This window comes from Pleuronectes platessa, chromosome 14 (genome assembly GCF_947347685.1).
Source record: "Pleuronectes platessa chromosome 14, fPlePla1.1, whole genome shotgun sequence".
Taxonomy (NCBI): domain Eukaryota; kingdom Metazoa; phylum Chordata; class Actinopteri; order Pleuronectiformes; family Pleuronectidae; genus Pleuronectes; species Pleuronectes platessa.
In genome coordinates this window covers 834,328-854,922 of record NC_070639.1, presented here as the reverse complement: position 1 = coordinate 854,922, position 20,595 = coordinate 834,328, and the positions used below count along the sequence as shown (strand labels likewise).

General features: G+C 41.9%; 1 protein-coding gene across 1 annotated transcript in view; it reads left to right on the top strand.

Moving 5' to 3' along the window:
- tmprss3a (transmembrane serine protease 3a) overlaps positions 1-20,595 on the top strand; it is a 59,728-nt gene that overhangs the window by 14,865 nt on the left and 24,268 nt on the right. The window contains exons 5-7 of the mRNA XM_053440261.1: positions 14,879-14,995; positions 16,187-16,310; positions 17,207-17,326. Of these exons, the coding sequence (XP_053296236.1) occupies positions 14,879-14,995; positions 16,187-16,310; positions 17,207-17,326 (361 nt within the window). The remainder of the gene's footprint in view (positions 1-14,878; positions 14,996-16,186; positions 16,311-17,206; positions 17,327-20,595) is intronic.

The window sequence follows — 20,595 nt, the reverse complement described above, 5'->3', positions numbered from 1 at the left end:
GTTTTAGACAGGGTAAAAAGGTACTGTTTTAAATTACCCTTGTGGTATTTTGACCAAAATATGTTAAACATTTCATTAAGATCCCAAGGAACCATTTCAACTTGCGGTAAAATGGGCATAATATGTCTCTGTTAAATAAAGTTTAGTTACATCAAAGATTGTTTCATAAATCTGATCCAATCTGTGCTCATTAAAAGATAAGAGTGATGAAGGGCTGACATTTTTTTAAATAGTGCTTTCTAAATAATGATTTAATTATTTTTCTGGCACAAAAGGGTGAATGAGTAACAACAAAAAGAAAATAAACAAATATCGGTATCGGCTATCGGCCAGATTGTTATTTTAAATATCGGTATCGGCCAAGAATTTCCATATCGGTGCATCCCTACATAAAACCATATATGGATTCCTATAAACTAAAGAGCTGCCACTTGACCCACTGCAGTGGCTTTTTTCCTACATAATTTATCCTCATATTATTGTTAGCTTAACCTCTGTTACAGGTATTACTAATTTGTTTGTCAATGGTGATATTGCTTTCTGCAGTAGGTATAAGACAGGTAGGGCAGAGGGGAAATTGGAGTTGTTGCCAAAGAAACCTTTGTTTTGGTCTGAGAAGCCATTGATCTAGAGCAGGGGTGTCCAAACTTTTTATCCCGAGGGCCACATATAGAAAAAAATACGAAGGTCCGGGCCACTCACAGCGCCACGCCCCCCTGCCCTGGAGCGGACTGTTGACAGTTGGGGGGGCGTGGCTGCGTTCTGAGGGACAGCACCAATACAGTGGGCCATAGTCCTTCACATTACCTTTCATTTAGCTGGCACTTTTATCCAAACTACGGTGTCCAAACTACGGACCGCGGGCCATCTGCGGCCCGCCATCCATTTTAAATTGGCCTGCCTAAAAAAAAATATATATATACTTTCTTTTTTTTTAAACTAACAATTTGGTAGCACTTAAATGGCACTTACTTATAGCACTTTGTAGTTTTGCTCTTTTTTTGAAGAAATTGTACTTTCTTGATTCTTGTTGTTCTGGGTTTGTACCCTCGGGTAGGGGAGAGCGGGGTAATGTGAGACATTTTTTACATTTGCTCCCCTCTAGGTGAGCTAAAATTATATATCAGTAAAATGTACACATTTCCCATTAATTCAGGATGTTTCTTAGCAATGGAAATGATCAGAATGTCTTCAGGACAAAGGGCAGTTAAAATATGATTGTTTTTTAAAAAGTGGTCTTGTTTCTCACTTTACCCCAGCTTAGGGGTAAAGGGAGACAGACCAGAGAAATCAAGGGGGTAAAGTGATCCACCTACTTTTTCCACTTTAAAACTACCATAACAACATATGTTGTAATAGGTAAATTAAGCACATTTATGATTATTTTTTATACATGTGATCTCTTGCACACCCTAGCTTACCTGCACATTGTTTCTCTGTCCAATTGGCAGGGACAGGGATATTGTTTTTCTCTGCGTATTCAAATGCCAGTTCACGGCACTTAACTGGAGCAAGGCCATGGAACTGGTCAGCTAGTTGTTTCAAGTGTTTGGCAAGCTCCTCCTCCATCTCATCTGTGAATGTTCTCTTTACCTCAGCTACTGCACCCCAGGCTACTGATTTTACGTCCCCTTTCTCTTTTTTCTTTATGAATCTTTTGAGGGTTGTCTTGTCAATATTTCTATCCCTTCCAGCTTTTCTTAAGGACTTCTTTCCTTGCATGACCTCAGCGGCTACACTCTCCATCTCTGGGAGGGGTGCTTGGCCCCAGGTTGTCTTCCTGGTGTAGTTTCTTGGCATGATGGCTTTTCTACAATGTTTATTGCATTAAAAATAAAACGTATGTAATGTAATATTACACTAAAATATGTTTAAGACTAAACTTAAGTTGTGCTACATGTCTCACTTTACCCCAGAGCATTTGTCTCACTTTACCCCACAGCCATCATTTTAGAAAAAAACAACATCTCTTAGCAATTCAGGCTAATCTTCAGATAGCATCCATCACATGGTTTTATATGTTTCGAAGTTCATCAACATGTATGATAAGTTTTTCTACCTGGATCAATTTTTTTGTACACAACAGTTGATTAAGTTCAAAGCAAGAAGATTTACTTTGTGAAAAAACATTCTAACCACAGCACCAGCACCAACTTCTCCTTCATGGCAAGGGTGGAATGGGAGTGGCTTGAAAACATAATGATCACATGACCACATGTGTTCTGTTGCCTAGATACAGGGGGTGACTCACATTACCCGATGTCTCACATTACCCCGCTCTCCCCTACCCTTGAATGCACTGATTGTAAATCGCTTTGGATAAAAGCGTCAGCTAAATGAATTGTAATGTAATGGACTATGGCCCACTGTATTGTACTTCTCAGTTTTGACACTAGGTGGCACCCAACTTACCCCTGACCTGCCAGCTGTACCCTCAGAACCGCCAGGCCCCCCCCCCCCCCCCCCCCCCCCACCCTAAGCGACGCGATTGAGGTGCACTGTCAACAGTCCGCTCCAGGGCAGGGGGGCATGGCGGCGTGAGTGGCCCAGACCTTCAGATTTTCGGTGGAGGTGTATTGAATTAGGTGCGGGGAAGTGAAGCTGGGGTCTGCTGGCGTCCTGATCGCTCTCGCTTTCTCTATCTAAGGCGGTTATCTAGGGATTCAGTCATTTTTAGCTGCAAACTCATCTTTAATGTCATCCCCTAGGCCGTGAGAAAAAATGCTCTGCAGCGCGAGCGAATCCCAGCCGCTCTCCGCGGCAGGAAAGCTGAACTCAACAGCGTAATCCGCCAACGAGCTTGTCCACTGTCGGGGCGAAGCAAGCAATTGCCTGCCTCCTTGCCCCGAAATTGGTGATCAAAAACCTTTTTCATCTCCGCTTTAAATGAAAAATTCTATCGAGAGTCTCGTTTCCACAGCGCCGTGGCCCACTGCGCCGGGGCCCACTGCGCTGCCCGACACGAGAGGAGACTCACAACAAAAGCCATCTTAACACGGTCAGTATCATACATGCGGGGCTGATGAGCAAAAACGAGAGAGAATTGGAGCAAAAAGCGCAGACAAGACCCCAGGGTAAATAGAATGTAGAAACCTCAGAGAGAGCCACATGTGAGGGATCCCTCTCCCAGGACGGACAGAAGTGCAATAGATGTCAAGTGTAATATATATCAAGCAGTCCTGCTGCAATCATAGTCTATGGTCAGCAGCCAGCAAGATCATGATCCACCATCAAGATCGAATGCCACTATAGTCCACAGTCATTGTCCACTGCCGCCAATTATAATAATGTAACTTGTAAGTGATGGCTATATCTATTCCCTAGACTTTGAAGGACACCGGTGAAATCTGTCAGAAGCTAGCTGATCATGGCAGAACTTTTGCAGGTACTATTTCCGACGAATAGCGACTGTATCCGGGCGGATAAAGCACATGTCTGTTAAGGAATAGGTCAACAGGGAACTGACCAGTAGTATAGTTTGGAGTATTGTGATACTGCATCAAAAAGGAGACCTTGTCCTCTACATCCATGAGTCGTGTGCAAGCTTTTTCATTCCCCGTTGGAATGTTTGTACGTACCTTTCTGCAAGGCCGTTAGTGGCTGGGTGGCCAGGAGCGATTGTGGAATGAACAATTTTATTCTGCTGCATGAAGTCTTTGAACTCACTAGACGTGAACTGCGTTCCATAGACAATATGTTCTGGAAGTCAACATCTGCATCTATTTTAGGCCATTAGATGTACTTGCGTGCAAGGGCCTTCATTTTCCCAATCCCCTGGTGTCCATAGTGTAGATATTTCAAAACAGTCTTTCTCCATTTCTCAGGTATAACTACCCTGTTACCCCAAAGGACGCAATCTCCCTCAACTTTGAAATTCAATTTTCTCCCCCACATGTACTGGTGAAACTTTTAAACTCCAAAAACCAGGGCCAATCCTTCTTTTTTGATCTGAGAATATTTCTTTTCAGCAGGTGATAGCGTATGTAACTTGAAAGCAATGGGGCACTCCTCCCCTGTTGCTATTTTATGCTTAATAACGGCTCTAATGCAATATGGCAGCAAATCACAAGCCAGAGTGAGGGGTAGGTATCGATCATAGTTCACCAGGATCTTTTCACTTTTTGCTCTGGACTTCTACTCACCAATGCAATGCCCCACTCTTTAACAAAGGTGGGGCTGAATGTCGCTTTGATTGCTCTGACTTTATCTGGCGATGGATGGATGCCCTGGCTGTTCAACACATGACCCAATCAATCAATCAATCAAATTGTATTTGTATAGCCCATATTCACAAATCACAATTCGTCTCATAGGGCTTTAACATGGTGTGACATCCTCTGTCCATAACCCTCAGCAAGAGTAAGGAAAAACTACTAAAAACCCTTTTAACAGGGTAAAAATACGTAGAAACCTCAGAGAGAGCCACATGTGAGGGATCCCTCTCCCAGGACGGACAGAAGTGCAATAGATGCCACGTGTAGGAAAACATCATCAAGACCCGAGCGGTCAATCAGTTTTTTTCCAAACTCACACTTGGACACTACTCTTTCAACATCTGCAGCATTTTGTACAGTTTTTCCTGTGACAAGCAGATCATCCAGACAAACCACAGCATCTCGATCTTTTATGAGGTTCTCCATGATTCTTTGGAATCCATCAACTCATCACCCACCAACTCTTCACATGCGCTCTCAAATTCTTCCATATACCAGCATGTAAAAGTTTAGTAGAGGACTACTTCAACAACATCTGCTACACAACCATGGAGCTTGAAGCATGTAGCTTCTAGCTCCAAACGAAGAAGCCTATGTGAAGTGCTTAAGTGTTATACCACCGGAGATCAAGCGGGGCTGGCTCAACTGGCTCCAAGAAAACTCTGGCTCTATAGACTATCATTCAAAAAACGCCCATTTCTCAGATGAAATACTTTATAAAAAGGAAAATTATGGTCTCATCGATAGATACTGACGTTTTTATCAGAGATCTGGTGGTCCAATCTGAAAAACACCTCGCAATTTATTCGATAGTGCTTCTACAGGTTAATTTGGCTATCTGGCATGTCTACCGTCCCAAAAACTCTGGAAAAAAACAACTCCCGCGATTTGTTGTTGTTCCTCTATGTCAGAAACTATACGATAGAGTGCGTCGAATGGGAATACGACCAGAATTGAGGAGGCGGAGATCTGGCGGAGGAGGAGACCAGGGTAAATTACGAGCCACAGCACTCTGCTCAACTCAAGGCGGCGGGTGTTAGCTGGGGAGCTAGCAGAGGGGGGACGCTAACCAGCCGGGGAGCGGAGGAAACAGAGCCTGCGGTCGGGGTAAGTTAGAGCCACAGCCCCCTCCTCAGCTCGGGCTCGCTGGCTCCATGTCAGCGGCTCACTTCTGGGGGACGTGTTGGTGTTTGTTTATGGTTAGCAGCAGGGAGCTAACGCTAGCTTGCTGTTAGTTTGTGTTTAAAGTTGCAGCACTTTCTGGAATGGCTGCTTGTGCACGGTGTTACAGCAGTATTGCATGTGGCAGCCCACCCGGGAAGCAGCGGAGATCTGGCCGAGAAGCCGAGCCTGCGGTCGCGGTAAATCACAAGCCAAAGCCCCCTCCTCAGCTCGGGCTCGCTAGGTGATGTCGTCGGGTTGCTGGCTCCATGTCAGCGGCTCGCTTCTGGTGGACCTATAGGTGTTTGTTTACGGTTAGCAGCAGCCGCCTGACTGATCTCCCCACGGACAGGGGAGAGTTGACTGTGCGTGTTTCGTGTCCCAGTGAGTGTCTTCAACTAGAAAAGCTGTTGTTTTGTTTCGGTAATTGACGGTGGCGTGTAAGCTAGGTGGCGTTAGCCTCATAGCAATGAGTGCCCGGCTTGCCGGCCGGCGTCTTCGGCAGTGGCAGCGGGCAGACGGCTGCTCGGTGGGAGGTTGGATCCTGGCTGTACCCGGGCGGCTCACTGCGAGGCTGGCGGTGCTCCCGCTGACTTCACACACCTGACAGCCGGACACGTCTCACCGGTTCAGGGTTCCCCACTTCTGCAGGGTATGTCTCATTATCATCCTTGATCATTATCGATCTGTGACAAATCTCCAGCCTGTGTGTCCCCTGTGTGTGTCCCGCTACGGTTAGCAGCAGCGAGCTAACGCTAGCTTGCTGCTAGTTTGTGTTTAAAGTTGCAGCACTTTCTGGAATGGCTACTTGTGAACGTATTTACAGCAGTATTGCATGTGGAACCCCGGCCGGGAAGCATCGGACTGGGAGGTGGGGGGAGAGATCCCATTTCGGGTCTGGAGTGGAGGAACAATGCTCTCGGAGTCGTAGCTTGTGTGTGTTGCCCCGGGTTGAAACAGCAGGTATAACTTAAAACAGATGTTTGTGGAGCTTTGTTAGAAAATAGCACCGGAACGTGTTCCAGGACCCCCCCCCACCCGGTCTCCGGCTGCATTGTACCCATGCTTGGGCGCTCGCTCAACGGACAGCCTCTCCTGTGATGCCCGGGCGGCGAAGCGGAGGAGGAGGAGGAGAGGGGGGGGGGGAGAGAGCTGCGCCTTATAACTTTTGTGGCCCGTACAGATTTGCTCCACGCACCCCGAGCTGCACACCGGTGACGGTCACCAGCAGCTCATTGCCGCCTCTGTTTGTCGCTTTAAAATAAATTCATACCCGGGATTTTAAGTCCATTTCGCCCTGTATGAATAAATATACACGTACAATTATATACTGTTTACACACATATCTAATGCATGTATTTATATAATGTTCATCTCTATCAGAAGGTTTAGTAGTTTGAAAATTGTAGCTTCAATGAAGAAACACAACAAACAGATACAGAAATATATGTGTAGGACAGTGACTTAAAATGATTTTAACAACCTTAATTATGCTAAGGGGAGATTTAAGACGTGAAACTGGATGTGTGTGTGTCTGGGGTGAGAGGGGGGGTGGGTTGTTGGTGAGAGGGGGGGCGGGGCGGTGAGAGGGGTTGGGGCGGGGCACTCAAAACAGGTCAATCTGAGGAGGGCTGTTTTAGACAGGGTAAAAAGGGTGCTGTTTTAAATTATCCTTGTGGTATTTTGACCAAATTTTTTTAAAGACATTTCATTAAGACCGCAAGGAACCATATCAACTGTGGTGAAATGGGCATAATATGTCCCTTTTAAAAAGTTGTATATTTCGGGGCTGTTTGGGTTGGTTTGATTGGCAGATCAGACTCGCCAAACAAGTGAGAGAATCACCGGAGGAAAACAGGACCTGTGTTTACACCCTGTTCACTCACTTCTCTCACATCTACTGTGATTCTGTCGGTATCAGTCACTGGAGAAAGTTTTTACACCGACACTTTTACTGTTTGTTTGTCTTGATAAACTCAGACAAAACAGAGGTTATAATACTTGGCCCCAAACACCTTAGTGATGCATTATCTAATGATATAGCTGCGCTAGACGACATTGCCCTTGCTTCCAATGAAACAGTCAGGAACTTGGGAGTGATCTTCGATCCTGATTTATCCTTTAATAGTCACTTAAAACAAATTTCTAGGACCGCTTTTTTCCAATAATATTTCAAAAATTAGACATGTCCTTTCCCAAAAAGATGCAGAAAAACTAGTCCACGCCTTTGTTACATCGAGACTGGACTATTGTAATTCATTATTATCTGGCTCCAGCAGTAAGTCGTTAAAGACTCTACAGCTTGTCCAAAATGCTGCAGCGCGTGTCCTGACGAGAACAAAGAGAAGAGAGCACATTTCTCCAGTATTAGCGTCGCTACACTGGCTTCCAGTTAAATCTAGAATAGAATTTAAAATTCTCCTCCTCACCTTCAAGGCCCTTAATAATATGGCGCCTTTTTACCTTAAAGAGCTGTTAGTACCTTATAAACCTGCTAGAGCACTCCGCTCCCAGAATTTAGGCCTACTTGTCGTCCCTAAATTCTCTAAAAGTAGAGTAGGAGCCAGAGCTTTTAGCCATCAAGCCCCTCGGCTGTGGAATAATCTACCACTTTCAGTTCGGGAGGCAGTCACCATCTTTTCATTTAAGAGTAGACTCAAAACCTTCCTTTTTGATAAAGCTTATAGTTAGAGCTAATTAGTGCGCCAGAACGTTACTTGTTCTATTTTATGACACATGACACACGGAGCTTCTCTTTCCAGCTTCTCCTTCCTCTTCTCCATCCCTATCCCCCTTCCCCGGAATCCCTTTGCTTTATCACCCGCAGATCCAGGGCCTCTGTAGCCGCACCATGGATTGCGGTTTGTGGATCGTGCACCGGGGGTCGCGGTGGTGGATCCATTGTGGCGGATTCTGAGTCATGTGGGCTGATCGTGGTGCTGGTGGCGGACCCTGTGTCGCGTTGGCATTGGGCACGGGCCGTGGACCAGGGCCGCGGTGGTGGCTTCTGATGGGTCCTGGTGGTCGGCGGTGGACAGTGACTGAGGACTGGAGTGGCGTCTGGTCTGGATGGTGGATCGTGGTCTAGATGGTTGCTGAGCATGGACTGTGCTTGCAGCGGGACTGCTTGGCATGTCATGTTGGGGTTGTCCTTCGGGATGTCTACCCTCATCAAATGCTGCTAGAGACTTTGATTATTGATGATGTTCTCCTGCACGTGGCATCTATTGCACTTCTGTCCGTCCTGGGAGAGGGATCCCTCACATGTGGCTCTCTCTGAGGTTTCTACATATTTTTACCCTTTTTCCTTACTCTTGCTGAGGGTTAAGGACAGAGGATGTCACACCCTGTTAAAGCCCTATGAGATGAATTGTAATTTGTGTATATGGGCTATACAAATACAATTTGATTGATTGATTGATTGAGATGTATTCTGTTTCCTCAAAGTGCAGTTTTTTGCAAGCACATCACTTACAAAATATGTTACACACGATTTAGTGTCAGCTCCCACACTAACTTAAGCTACAACTCTGAACTATGTGGACATGTGACCACTGGCTTTTCACATCAGATTATCAAAGCTAATAGTATTAGCAGCTAGTTCACAACGCAGTTGGGAGCTGTGGTCACTAGCCGGTGTAGGTGGGCATGTTTCAGCTCCTCAAGTTGGAAGTCAGAGGTTCGACCCAGGTCCTACCTTTTATCCAAAAATGGTAATGTCCACCTCAGGCTGGCTCTAAACAGCCAAGATGAGGCTGATCAAATTTGAAACTCTTTGCTTCATACCGGCAGTTCAGAAGCCAATGGCTGAACAGGCTGGATGAACTGCTTATATGGGCCCAGTACACCAACCAAGTCACGCAGTCTCTCAATCCGGAAAGAAGTCATTTCTTTGGCTGTTCATGGTTAGAAAATCCTGGTCTTGGTGGGCCAAGCCTTGGAAGGCATTACAAATTGCACCTGTATATGGTAAATGGTTTGTATTTATATAGTGCTTTTCTAGTCTTGATGACCACGCAGTGCTTTACATTACAGTTTGCCATACACCCGTTCACACACACATTCATGCAGTGTATCTATTAGCAGCAGTTTTTGTTCTATGAGGGGCAATTCGGTGTTCAGCATCTTGGACACTTCTGAATGCAGATGGGGAAGACTGGGAATAGTACTGCAGGCCTTCTGGTTGGAGGATGACCGCTCTACCCCTCAGCCACAGCCGCCCTTTCAAACAAGCACGTGGCTGCCTCTGTTACATCCCAGCTCACGGACAGCCTGAGCAAGATTGACCAAAGTTTCCTTCCAAGAAAAAATCTAGGTCTAGTGTTATCAGTTTACTTGTACCAACATCTCATATAGCCCCTGAAGTGGTATGATATCACCTCAACAACAGCCATGAAGATAGATGCAAAAGCCAATAATTACAAACGGAAATGGTTTGATCTCCCTCAATGCCTTTTCACCACAACATTGTTTGGGAAAAACACATTTAGGCCGACTCTGAAATCCATCAGCTTGGGTTTCAAATGGGAAAATGTGAGACTCAAGTTCGAATTTAGAGATTCACCTGACTGGTCTGTCCAATAGATATTGCAGGACAGTTGTATTAAAATTAGCAGGTGTACTTAATTTAATCAACTGGGATAGTTAATGGCGTAGTTTTTTGTACAGCTTTTGAATTGTATAACCAAAATTTCTTCAGGCTTCTCTTTGCAGCCCTGCATTTTAAAAGTAATGGCAGCTGAGAGGTTACTTGCACCAGTGATGGTGAGGTGGGATATGCAGTTCGCTACCCAAGGTTCCACAAAGGTGACTGGGTAGTCGGGCCTTTAAAGGAGAAGCCATCATACTGTTAGCCCCCTCAGTCAGTCCCTAACTATGATGTACATGAGTCAATTATAATATCCCTGAATGTGATCTAAAAAAAAATTCCTTCCCACTGGATATGCATCAGCCCTCATGGAGTCTATGAGAGAAGGTTACTCAAGGTCACCACAGGCTCTAAGTGAGCCCACTTGTCGTCCACTTCACCTGCCACCCTTCCACATCCTGCCAAAAGATGACCAATTGGGCAGTATCTTGCACAGCCTTCATGATTTAACACAATTCAACCCAAGCGGATAAAGATCAACAGGTCAGACGGTGACAGACTCTAAGAGGAACTGATGCCGAAGTACAGATGCAGCATAGAACCACGGAGAGCAAGCAAAATTAATGCACCACTTGGTTTTAATATATATTTTTAATCAGCTGAATTGGCACAGGCCACATCTGTCCTGAGAGATGGATCCCTCTGTTGCTCTTATTGATGTTTCTTTCATTTTCAATATTTACTGTGAAAGGTTCTAGGGTGTATGAGAGTCTTCCGACAGAGGTATTTATATGATTTATAGACTGAAAATAAAACTTGGGATTATACATTTGTTATTGGTTATCTCCCAAATTGGCCCATTCAGAGCCTTTGTAAATCCCCCCTCTCTTAAGAAGAAGCAAAAATTCTGTCAAAATTGGCTCAAGGTGAGCAGGTCAGGGTGTGATTAGATGAAAAAAGGACGAGCTGGTGGAGCCTAGTTAGAGCGGGAACTGTGCCAGTGATTTAATTGGCATGCACAAGAAGACCGTCTTCGTGACTGAACTTTGGCTTAGCTTCAATTGTGAATCATCTGCATAAAAAATGACGCCATGGTTGGATTTGTATTGAAAACTGTAAAAAGCCAAGAAGAGACCCATAAAAAATGCCACAGGTAATATTTGCCTGGCTTGAGAAAACAGTACCAAATAAAATCGAGAAGGTTCTACTACACAGATAAGACTTCAACCAGTCTTGCATTGTCCCTTTCACACCCATCCATTTTTCAAGTCGATCAATTAAAATGCTCTGATCATTTGTATCTTTCTTGAAGAACATTGTACTTTCTTGATTCTTGTTGGACTAGGTTTGTACCCTTATGGTTGAATGCACTTATTGTAAGTCACTTTAGATAAAACCATCAGCTAAATGTAATGTATCAGACGCAGCAAAGATCCTCTGCAGCACCATAATGGTAAAACAAAGTCATTTAAGACAGTAATTTAGAAAAGGGTCTAAAATTATTAGGATTTTGAGTGTCAATGTTAGCTTTGTTAGGTAAAGGTGGTACAACAATTGATCAACAATTTTGAGGAAAAACTCCAAAGGATAATGATTTATTAAATAATGTTATATCTAATGATAAAAGCACAAAGAACTCTTTTAAAAATCTAGTGGGTCAAACTTCTAAAGGACAGGAGGAAGATTTCATGACATTACTCTATCATGACCCTCAATAATACAGACAGAGGTTGGTGGATAACAGAGCTGATGGTCGATTTGATTACAGTAGATTTGAATAGTAACAATAACAGCATTGCAGCCAAATCAAATACAATTGAAGTAAATCTCTGTTCTTTATGGGAAAAAAATGCCTTAATTTGTGACAGGTAACTTTGTTATCTGGGACAATATTATGCTTTTAAAAAAGCATAAATCACCTTCCTTTATTAATGCTGAGCTCAATATTACCATTTTTTTTTCTGCAAAATAATTCACAAAATTAAAAATTGCAAAAAATTTCCCAGATTACCCAAATTCACCCAACCACTACTGATGTTGCTAAAATTGTAATACTTTACTCTGTGTATCGCTTAAAGAAGGACTTCAATCTCTGATTGTGTTAAGGTCTTGTTTCTGTTTTGTAGTAAACACTTCCTGAAAAATGAGGCAGGAAATGTTGCCTTTTATACGGACATAATATATAACTAGGAAATAACATCTAAAATGATTTCCTATCCTCGTGTTCGCTCAAATACGCACAGCTGGCATTCATCACGTACAGAGGTAATTTACACACTTCTCTGAAGTTGGGAGCATTTGTTTAATCTGCCTTTTTATGTTCATACAACCTTACTATACAAAAAGAAATTGAGAAATTTAGGATGAGAATAATAAAAATGGTCTGGCCCGAGGCCTATTGTAATTTTGCATGGCAGCATAAAGGAGGATTTTAAAACGTGCTTGAAGCAGTCTGCAACCACATATTTCACAATATCTTATGTGGAGGAACCTATTGCCAGATTTACTGGATGTTCACACCACATTTATAACACATACAGGAAGCATTTCTCTGATGCTATCTTCAGCACCAAAATGAAAATAAAAATATTCCAGTTAGGGTTGTACATGGTGCATTGAATTCCCAATCAATTTGTCTTTGTAGCTTCTAACAACAACTATTCACAAATATTTTGTTGAATTAATCTGCTTATAAAAATACTTCCTAAGGCAGAAACAAGAGTCCTTTGAGTAAACTCTAAATTAAGTTGTCATTGTCATTGTTCAGTCTTCCTTTATGAGTATTATTCCAGCTTCAGTCCCATTACTTCATGGAAAAATGACACTAATACAATATTCAAAAATAAGTTTTAAACAAAACATCTGTATAATATATAAATCCATCAATCAAATTTTATTTGCATAGCCCATATTCACAAATCAAAATTTGTTTCATAGGGCTTTAACAAGGTGTGACATCCTCTGCCCTTACCAGGTTCCTGCATTGCCACCACTTATGAAATAATGCTGTCCCTCACTGAGCAGTGAAAAAAAAAAGTAACTTGTGGTTGTCCACAATTACTGAACCCTGTGCTACAGTTTTATTTTCACGATCACAATTGGTCTCATTCACAAACAGTGCGTACGCACACATCTGTGCTTAAAACCTTGCATACGAATGTTTGACGCACAAATCTGGAATTCATCAATAATTTCGTACCCAAATTGGGTATGAACAAATATAGAACTTCCACAGACCAATGCGTATCCACAAATGATGAAGGCCCACCTGAAATATCTAAACACTCACCCTTTTAACTAAATGTGTAACCCAGTAACAATAAAGGGTTAAAATACACATCAAGGATTATTCTTCAAGAATTAGTGAGAAGTCAGTTTCTTAGAATTTAAAGTTTTAGCTATTAGTGGGAGAGCATCGACTCAGAATTGATAGTTTGACCATGTCCCAACTCGGTCAGGTCTTATGGACAGAGTGAGAACAACCTTTCTAGTCACCCGGACTGCTACATACACTCATAAAGGGTACATGCTCTTTTAAGGAACTGTCACAGGAACAGTGACTGTTATCTACAGACCAAAGTGATTTGACAAAACACAACAAGACTGATAACAGGAAAAATACTTTAAGGGCCCAATTTTTCATACAAATAGTTTTTTCAAATGCTTGTTAATTATCACCTGCCACTTTAAGTTAGTAAAGTTACATTTTGAAATTAACTGGTTGTATATCTTGTGTACTTTCATTTATGGTTATTACAGTCTATGTCCTTCAGCTCCTCATCGGACCTAGTAGATAGTAACCTGGCCACAATTGGGTTACAAATGCATAATATATTTAATAGACAATAATAAAATTTACTAATTCTATTCAATTACCATGAAATTGAGACCCTTTTATCGTTATCTTTTATTGTCAACTATACCAGTTGATATAGTTTACAATATAGTATATAAGAATGCTGAAATGCAACAGTTTTGGCTTTTGTTAAGTTGTTTATTGGCCTTTAATTGATCACCCTGGATCGTTCCGGTCACTTTAACCCTGATGTCCTGACAGCACGTCATGTCACGTGCTGTGTAGCAGGTTCAAACTTGTATCTCAAACTCTAAAGTGAATCAAACAAACACAAAGTAAACGTCAGTCCTGCATCCGTCCTAATAACTTGGGATCAGTGTTTATTGTTAGTAAGTGAGCGCAGGTCAGAGGAGAGAGGAAGAATGAAATGTCTGTAGCATATTTTGGTCAAAATACCACAAGGATCACTTAAAACAGCACCCTTTATACCCTGTCTAAAACAGCCCTCCTCAGATTGACCTGTTTTTTTCCAGAGTTTTTGGGACGGTAGTCATGCCAGATACCCAAATTAACGTTTAGAATCACTATAAAGTGGAATTTTCATAATATGTTCCCTTTAATGTGCGTTTATCCTGATCCTAGAGCAGCGCTGTTATTCATATAAATATTCTGTGGAGTCTACGTTCATGTTCGAATCGAGAAATGTCCTCAGCTCTGTGAAGGGTACAGCATTCAGCACCTCGGTTATTGCAGCCCAGGTTTAAAAATGTTTTAAACATTGTCACTCTGGAGGACACGCTACAGAGAAGTGTTCCTTTTGTGGATTCCACCTCTGACTCAATTACTTCAATTTCTGCTGTAAAATTCTTCTCTATTTTACATTTTCTCTCTGATAACTTCAACTTCTCTGATCTTTGCACTGCTTTCTAAATGACAAACGGATGTCCTTATATGGAGAATTAGTGAATAAAAAGTTCCTTTCCTCTTCTTTCCTTCTTGTTTTACAATCATCCTGAACTGTGCCGACGACATAATGAGAAATGCACTTGATATTGGTCTTTAAATCATTGCGAAACAAATGTATCTTTTAATGACCTGCTTCACTATGTGTATCTACAGTGGGTTTGAGCTGTGTGGGAAGGTTTCGTTGTGGCTCATCATCTCAGTGCATCAGCTCCTCAGCTCAGTGTGATGGAAAGGTGGACTGTGACAATGGAGAGGATGAGCTCGGCTGTGGTAAGACACACATACACACATACAGTTTAAACACATAGAACTAGATGTGCATTATCGATGACTGAATCTGCTGTTTGTAAACCCAACAGTGTCATTTAGTCATGGCAAATATGTATCAGAATACAAAACAACTCTATTTTCCTAAACTATCATATTTCTTCTTCTTGTTATTATTATTATAACAATAAAGCTAGATTGTTTAGCACCAAAAGCAATGTTACGAAGTGCATCTTACACAATAAACAATAAAAGCAGAGATAAATACTTCCATAATTATCTAAGGCCAAATATGATACAAATTTAAAGTGTAATTTGTGTGCTGATGGTGTTTTTAGAATATAAATATCCAACACCCTAATTATTACCATTGGCAATCAAAATATATTCAACCAACCTAAACAAGACTGGTGAACTATACAAAATAAATAGCCACGCCACTTAATTTAACAGAAATAGCTGTTCTAGTGACTTTTCCCCCAAAATTAGAAAAAACACCCACTAAAAGAGAAAGTTGAAAACAAAAATCCTTGCTCACTGCAACAGGACCACTAGGGAACTCAGCACATCAAATCCAGATAATTGTATCTTTCCTGTCATAGAGCTTAATAACTATTCAAAACAATTAGCCACCTAAAATAGAAGAAAGGGTTAGCAAACCTCTTTCATAAATTTGATAGAAGGTCTCAAGGATAGGTAGAAGGATGGCATCATTCAAGGCGAAGACCACAGTTTTGGTCAGGGCTGACTATTTGAATCACAGAGAGAAAGAGAGAGGGGAGGAAGGGATGGGCACTATAACAAGGTGTATCTGTAAACTGTCTAACTCACTTAATAAAAAAAATAACAATGGCTGGTTATCCTGCTGCTAATACACCCAGGACATCTGACCCAGGCGCATCCTGTCACCAGCTTACCAAATGCACGCAGAAACACACTCCTTGCACATTGGACATGGGCGCTATCAATTAATTAAGTTTTTTAACAAATCAAAGTTAAAAATGTTAAGCGAGTTTTGGTGAAATACACATCTCTAAATAAATCCACCCTTACAATATGGCAACCACGTAGACACGTCACAGTTGCTTACTTTGCCTGTTTGGAATTCAAACTTGACTTTTGGCAAGTAATTCATATGTCTCTCTCTGTCTGTTTACCTGTCTGTCTGTCTGTCTGTTGATGTCTGGATGTCAGTGCGTTTAAGTGGGAAGAGCTCTGTGTTGCAGGTCCAGAAAGGGGGTTCATGGAGGACAGTCTGCTCAGAGGAATGGAACAACTGGCTGGGTGTCTCTGCCTGCAAGCAGCTGGGATACACAAGGTCCTGGCTGGAATTAAGTCTCTTGGATTAGTTTTTCTTTTTTATCTGTATGTTATTTGTTTGTGATAACAGATTTGTCCTTGTGCCCACTTTTTATTCAAAATGTTTTCCTTACGCTGACACTCCTGCTCCTTGTTCAGAACTCTTTTTTACAGCTTAGAAACCATAGCCCACTTGTATACTGGTTCTTCATGCTCGTCCGGAGTAAAATGTCTCATCAACTATTAGATTGATAGTGGTGGTTTTGGTTTTGTAGAGACCACAAATTAAATCCTTGTGACATTTAACACTGTTTTCACTGCCAGGCCAAACATAACTTCTTTTCACCACTTCTCATAGTAACATTTCTAATCAATCTAAGTCATTGGGTATAGTGCTCAGTGGTATACTCTTAATTTATGACACTGATTATTTAAAAAGCAGCTCATCCAACATGTGTTATAAACAGTGACATGTAAAATGTGCCACCATGATAAAATCAACATTATTTGACAAGCGGTTTGCCAATATTACAAATTTTCCATATAAATAATTCCCCTCCATGTTATTAACATAATTAACAAGGTTCTGCTATTAAATAGTGCTTACCATGGTTGATATCTTCAATTTAAGTTTTAAGTTTTTTATGATTGCATGTTGGCTATTTCGGAAGTGTATTTAGCATCAATATAATCTTCAGACCCAAGTTAAGAACTTTTCAAAATAAAATCTCTGTAATTCAGCTGAACACATTACAGCAACAATAGAGCTTGTCTGTCTGTCTGCATATTTCACTTATCGACTTGTCGACTTCACATTTGGCATGTGTATTCTTAGTGGTCATGAGAAGTGGAATGCAGAAGTTAATGCCTTCACATGCAGTCTAATCTTTAGCTCTACATTCTCTGTCATGTCAGGTATGTGGAGTCGTTCTTCATTTCTCTAACATCCATTGAGCAAGAACTTCAGCACAACCTGGTGTCCATCAGCCTGAATAAGTCACGGATCATCAAACTCCAGAACACCACAACCCTCAGGTACAAAGCACCTCCCAATCAGAACCAAGGAAAAATGCAGGCTAATTGTTCTAATGGTCAATTTCATACATTTGCTCAGAAATCCTGGTGTTTTTAAAAGGTTTATACAGAATAATAAACATATATTGCTCAAAACAGTACTCACTGCATGATGGGAGTTCCCCCAGCATTCTAGTTCTATAGCAGTATAACTGTTATAGGCCTAGGGATGGTTCAGGACTCACCTGAGACGGACCTATTCATTTAGAATATAGGACAAGATGTTGAATGTCTCTTGTACGTCTTCATGATTTAGGATATCAACCATCAGTAGATGTTAGCAGATGTTATTTGCCACCATGGGATCTTAGGGACAGAACTTCCCTTAGTAACTGAGTGTAATCAAGTGTTTCATCGTAATCAATGATACAGGCTTAACTTATATATGGATATATATGACTGGCTACTGGCTTGTATGGTGGTACTATGAAAGCCATGTGGCCTGCTCAGTAGATCAGACATCATTACCTCTAAGCCTTTTTATAATAAATGCTTTCAAATCAAAGAACATAGGACAAATTGGTACGGTTTGCCGCACTAATTAATGGTGCCAGTTGATGTTATCAGATGTGAGTGACCACCAGCGGATGTTAGGGACATATCTTCAGTTGTGTACCTTAGAGTTATCAGGGGTTTCAGCCTTTTTATCACAAGACACCCTCTTCTGAGGCAGGCCCACCACAGTTTGATCAGATCTGGTTGCATGTCCCTAACAACTTGGGGACCAGTTGGGATCTTTTGACCTGATCCAGTACCATTGGCTGAAGCGTTCTGCAGTGTGTGATGTTTCATTTTATGGTTTGACGCAGGGTTGTCCATGGATCTCCAGATCTTTGAGCAACCTCATGGTGGATGTTGCAATGACACCCCTGCAGAAAACCTCCACAGGGCAAACGATTGCTTTCCAGCTACTTTGCTCTGTCTCAAATGCCATGTCTGCATACTGCAGCCATTTCCCCTCATTAGCTTCTTCAATGTTATACTACCTGGTAGGGTTGCAAACCGAAACTCTGTTTCAAATTAGAACCAAATCCAAAATGGAAAATATCGGTTACCCGTAAAAAAAAATTGTTTCTGCTTATCGGTTCCTAAACTGCATGTATCTGCCAGGATCTGCCTATGTGACTACGTCATGCACCACGCAACAGGCTGTCTATTTGTTTCGACGCGACCTAGCATGCATGGTTAACATGGCTAAGATGAGCCGAGATAAACGGTGTCCTGCATGTAGGAAGCTCACCAAACATTTAAGGCAGCATCAATCTGAAAGACTGTTCAGAATCATCCACAAATGGTTGAACTGCTACTGATTTCTTCTGTGTTGTTATCGAATACATGAGAGATTATTATTTGTCAGAGATCTTAAAGTTGACAGTTATTGATGTAACATTAGTTTACAGGTACAATTAGAACATTTTCTTCTACTATTTATCCACTGATACGACTATGTGTTGTTTGGGTTATTTTTAAGTAAAAAGTTTCAACATTGCCTCTATCTCAGTTACTAGTAATTTACACAGTTGGGTTAAAAACATTGAGCATGTGTGATGAAGCTTTGAGATGAGTTGTGTGGGTTTTCTTTTGTAATGTCCCCTGTCTACCACAAGGCATTACTACTGATGCCCCGGTGTAACATGAGACACAGTTACTGTGCATCGATACAGTCCAATAAAGATTTTTGAGAGACTTAATTTACAACCAGTGAGGATGTGCCTGAGGGCAGCTGGAGTTGAGCATAGTGGGCAGGATGAATTTTCCTTCAGCCACTGCTGTAGGTTTTTGGGTGAGGGAATGACACCATAGGTTGCTCTAAGCAGGAAGCTAATCATGCTTGCTTCCATTCCCACATGTCCGTTGTAAGGGAAATATTACAGTTAACCATAATATAATTATGGTTATTTCCCTGGTTATTGATCTTGATTGAATCTATTACAATGTAACCTTGATCATGCTGTCTCCTGTACTACTGAATGTGTATTGGCCTGATTAGTTTAGATACTATAACGTGATTAGTCTAAACACGTTATCTGATTACTCCAGTCACAGTAATCTAATTAGTCTAGACACAGTGTGATAGTAATTTACTATTCAGGCAAATTATTGATATAAGGAACTACTTTGATGTTTAGAAAGATGAGCAAATCAGAATCAGAATCAGGTTTAATTGGCCAAGTAAGTTGTACAAACAAGGAATTTGACATGGTGAAGTGGCTCTCAATGTTTTTACATAGAATACACATAACAACACAAAACAAAACAAACAATGCGATGGTCTAAGAATAAGAAAGAAATGAAGTGCAGAGATAAATATTGAATGGTAGTATTACAGTTGTACAGTGAGGGTGAAATAAATAATATAATTAAATTTAATTACAATATAATATAACTTCAGGAGTATTTGTACATTGGTTATTATAAAGAACCAGGGTTATTGCACAGTGCCACGGTGGATTGGCTGTTCAGGAGTGAGACGGCGTGGGGGAAGAAACTGTTTCTGTGTCTGGAGGTTTTAGTGAACAGAGATCTGTAGCGCCTCCCGGAGGGGAGGAGATGGAATAGGTTGTGTCCAGGGTGTGAGGGGTCTGCAGTGATCTTTCCTGCCCGTTTCCTGACTCTGGAGGTGTACAGGTCCTGGATGGTGGGCAGGTTGGCACCGATGATCTTTCCTGCAGACCTGACTGTTCGTTGGAGTCTGTTCTTATCTAGTTCCGTGGCCGATCCAAACCAGACAGTTATTGATGTGCACAGAACAGACTCGATGACTGCAGTGTAGAACAGGATCAGCAGCTCCTGAGGTAGGTTGTGCTTCCTAAGCTGGCGCAGGAAGTACAACCTCTGCTGGGCCTTCTTGATGATTGTGTTGATGTTGGGTTCCCACTTCAGACTCCTGGAGATTGTGGATCCCAGAAACCTGAATGATTCCACAGCTAACAGAGTATTGTTGAGTATAGTGAGGGGGTGCAGTGCTGGGGGGCTCCTCCTGAAGTCCACTGTCATCTCCACGGTTTTAAGCGTGTTCAGCTCTAGGTTGTTGCGACCGCAACACAGGACCAGCTGTTCGACCTCCCGCCTATATGCAGACTCATCATTATCCCGGATGAGTCCGATGACTGATGTGTCGTCTGAGAAGTCAGGGTGTTGCTCAACTAACTGATATTATATGACTTCCTCACAGACTGGGTCACCTAACAAAGACTTTACAGCACTGGGGATTTGTGGTGGTTGTAAAC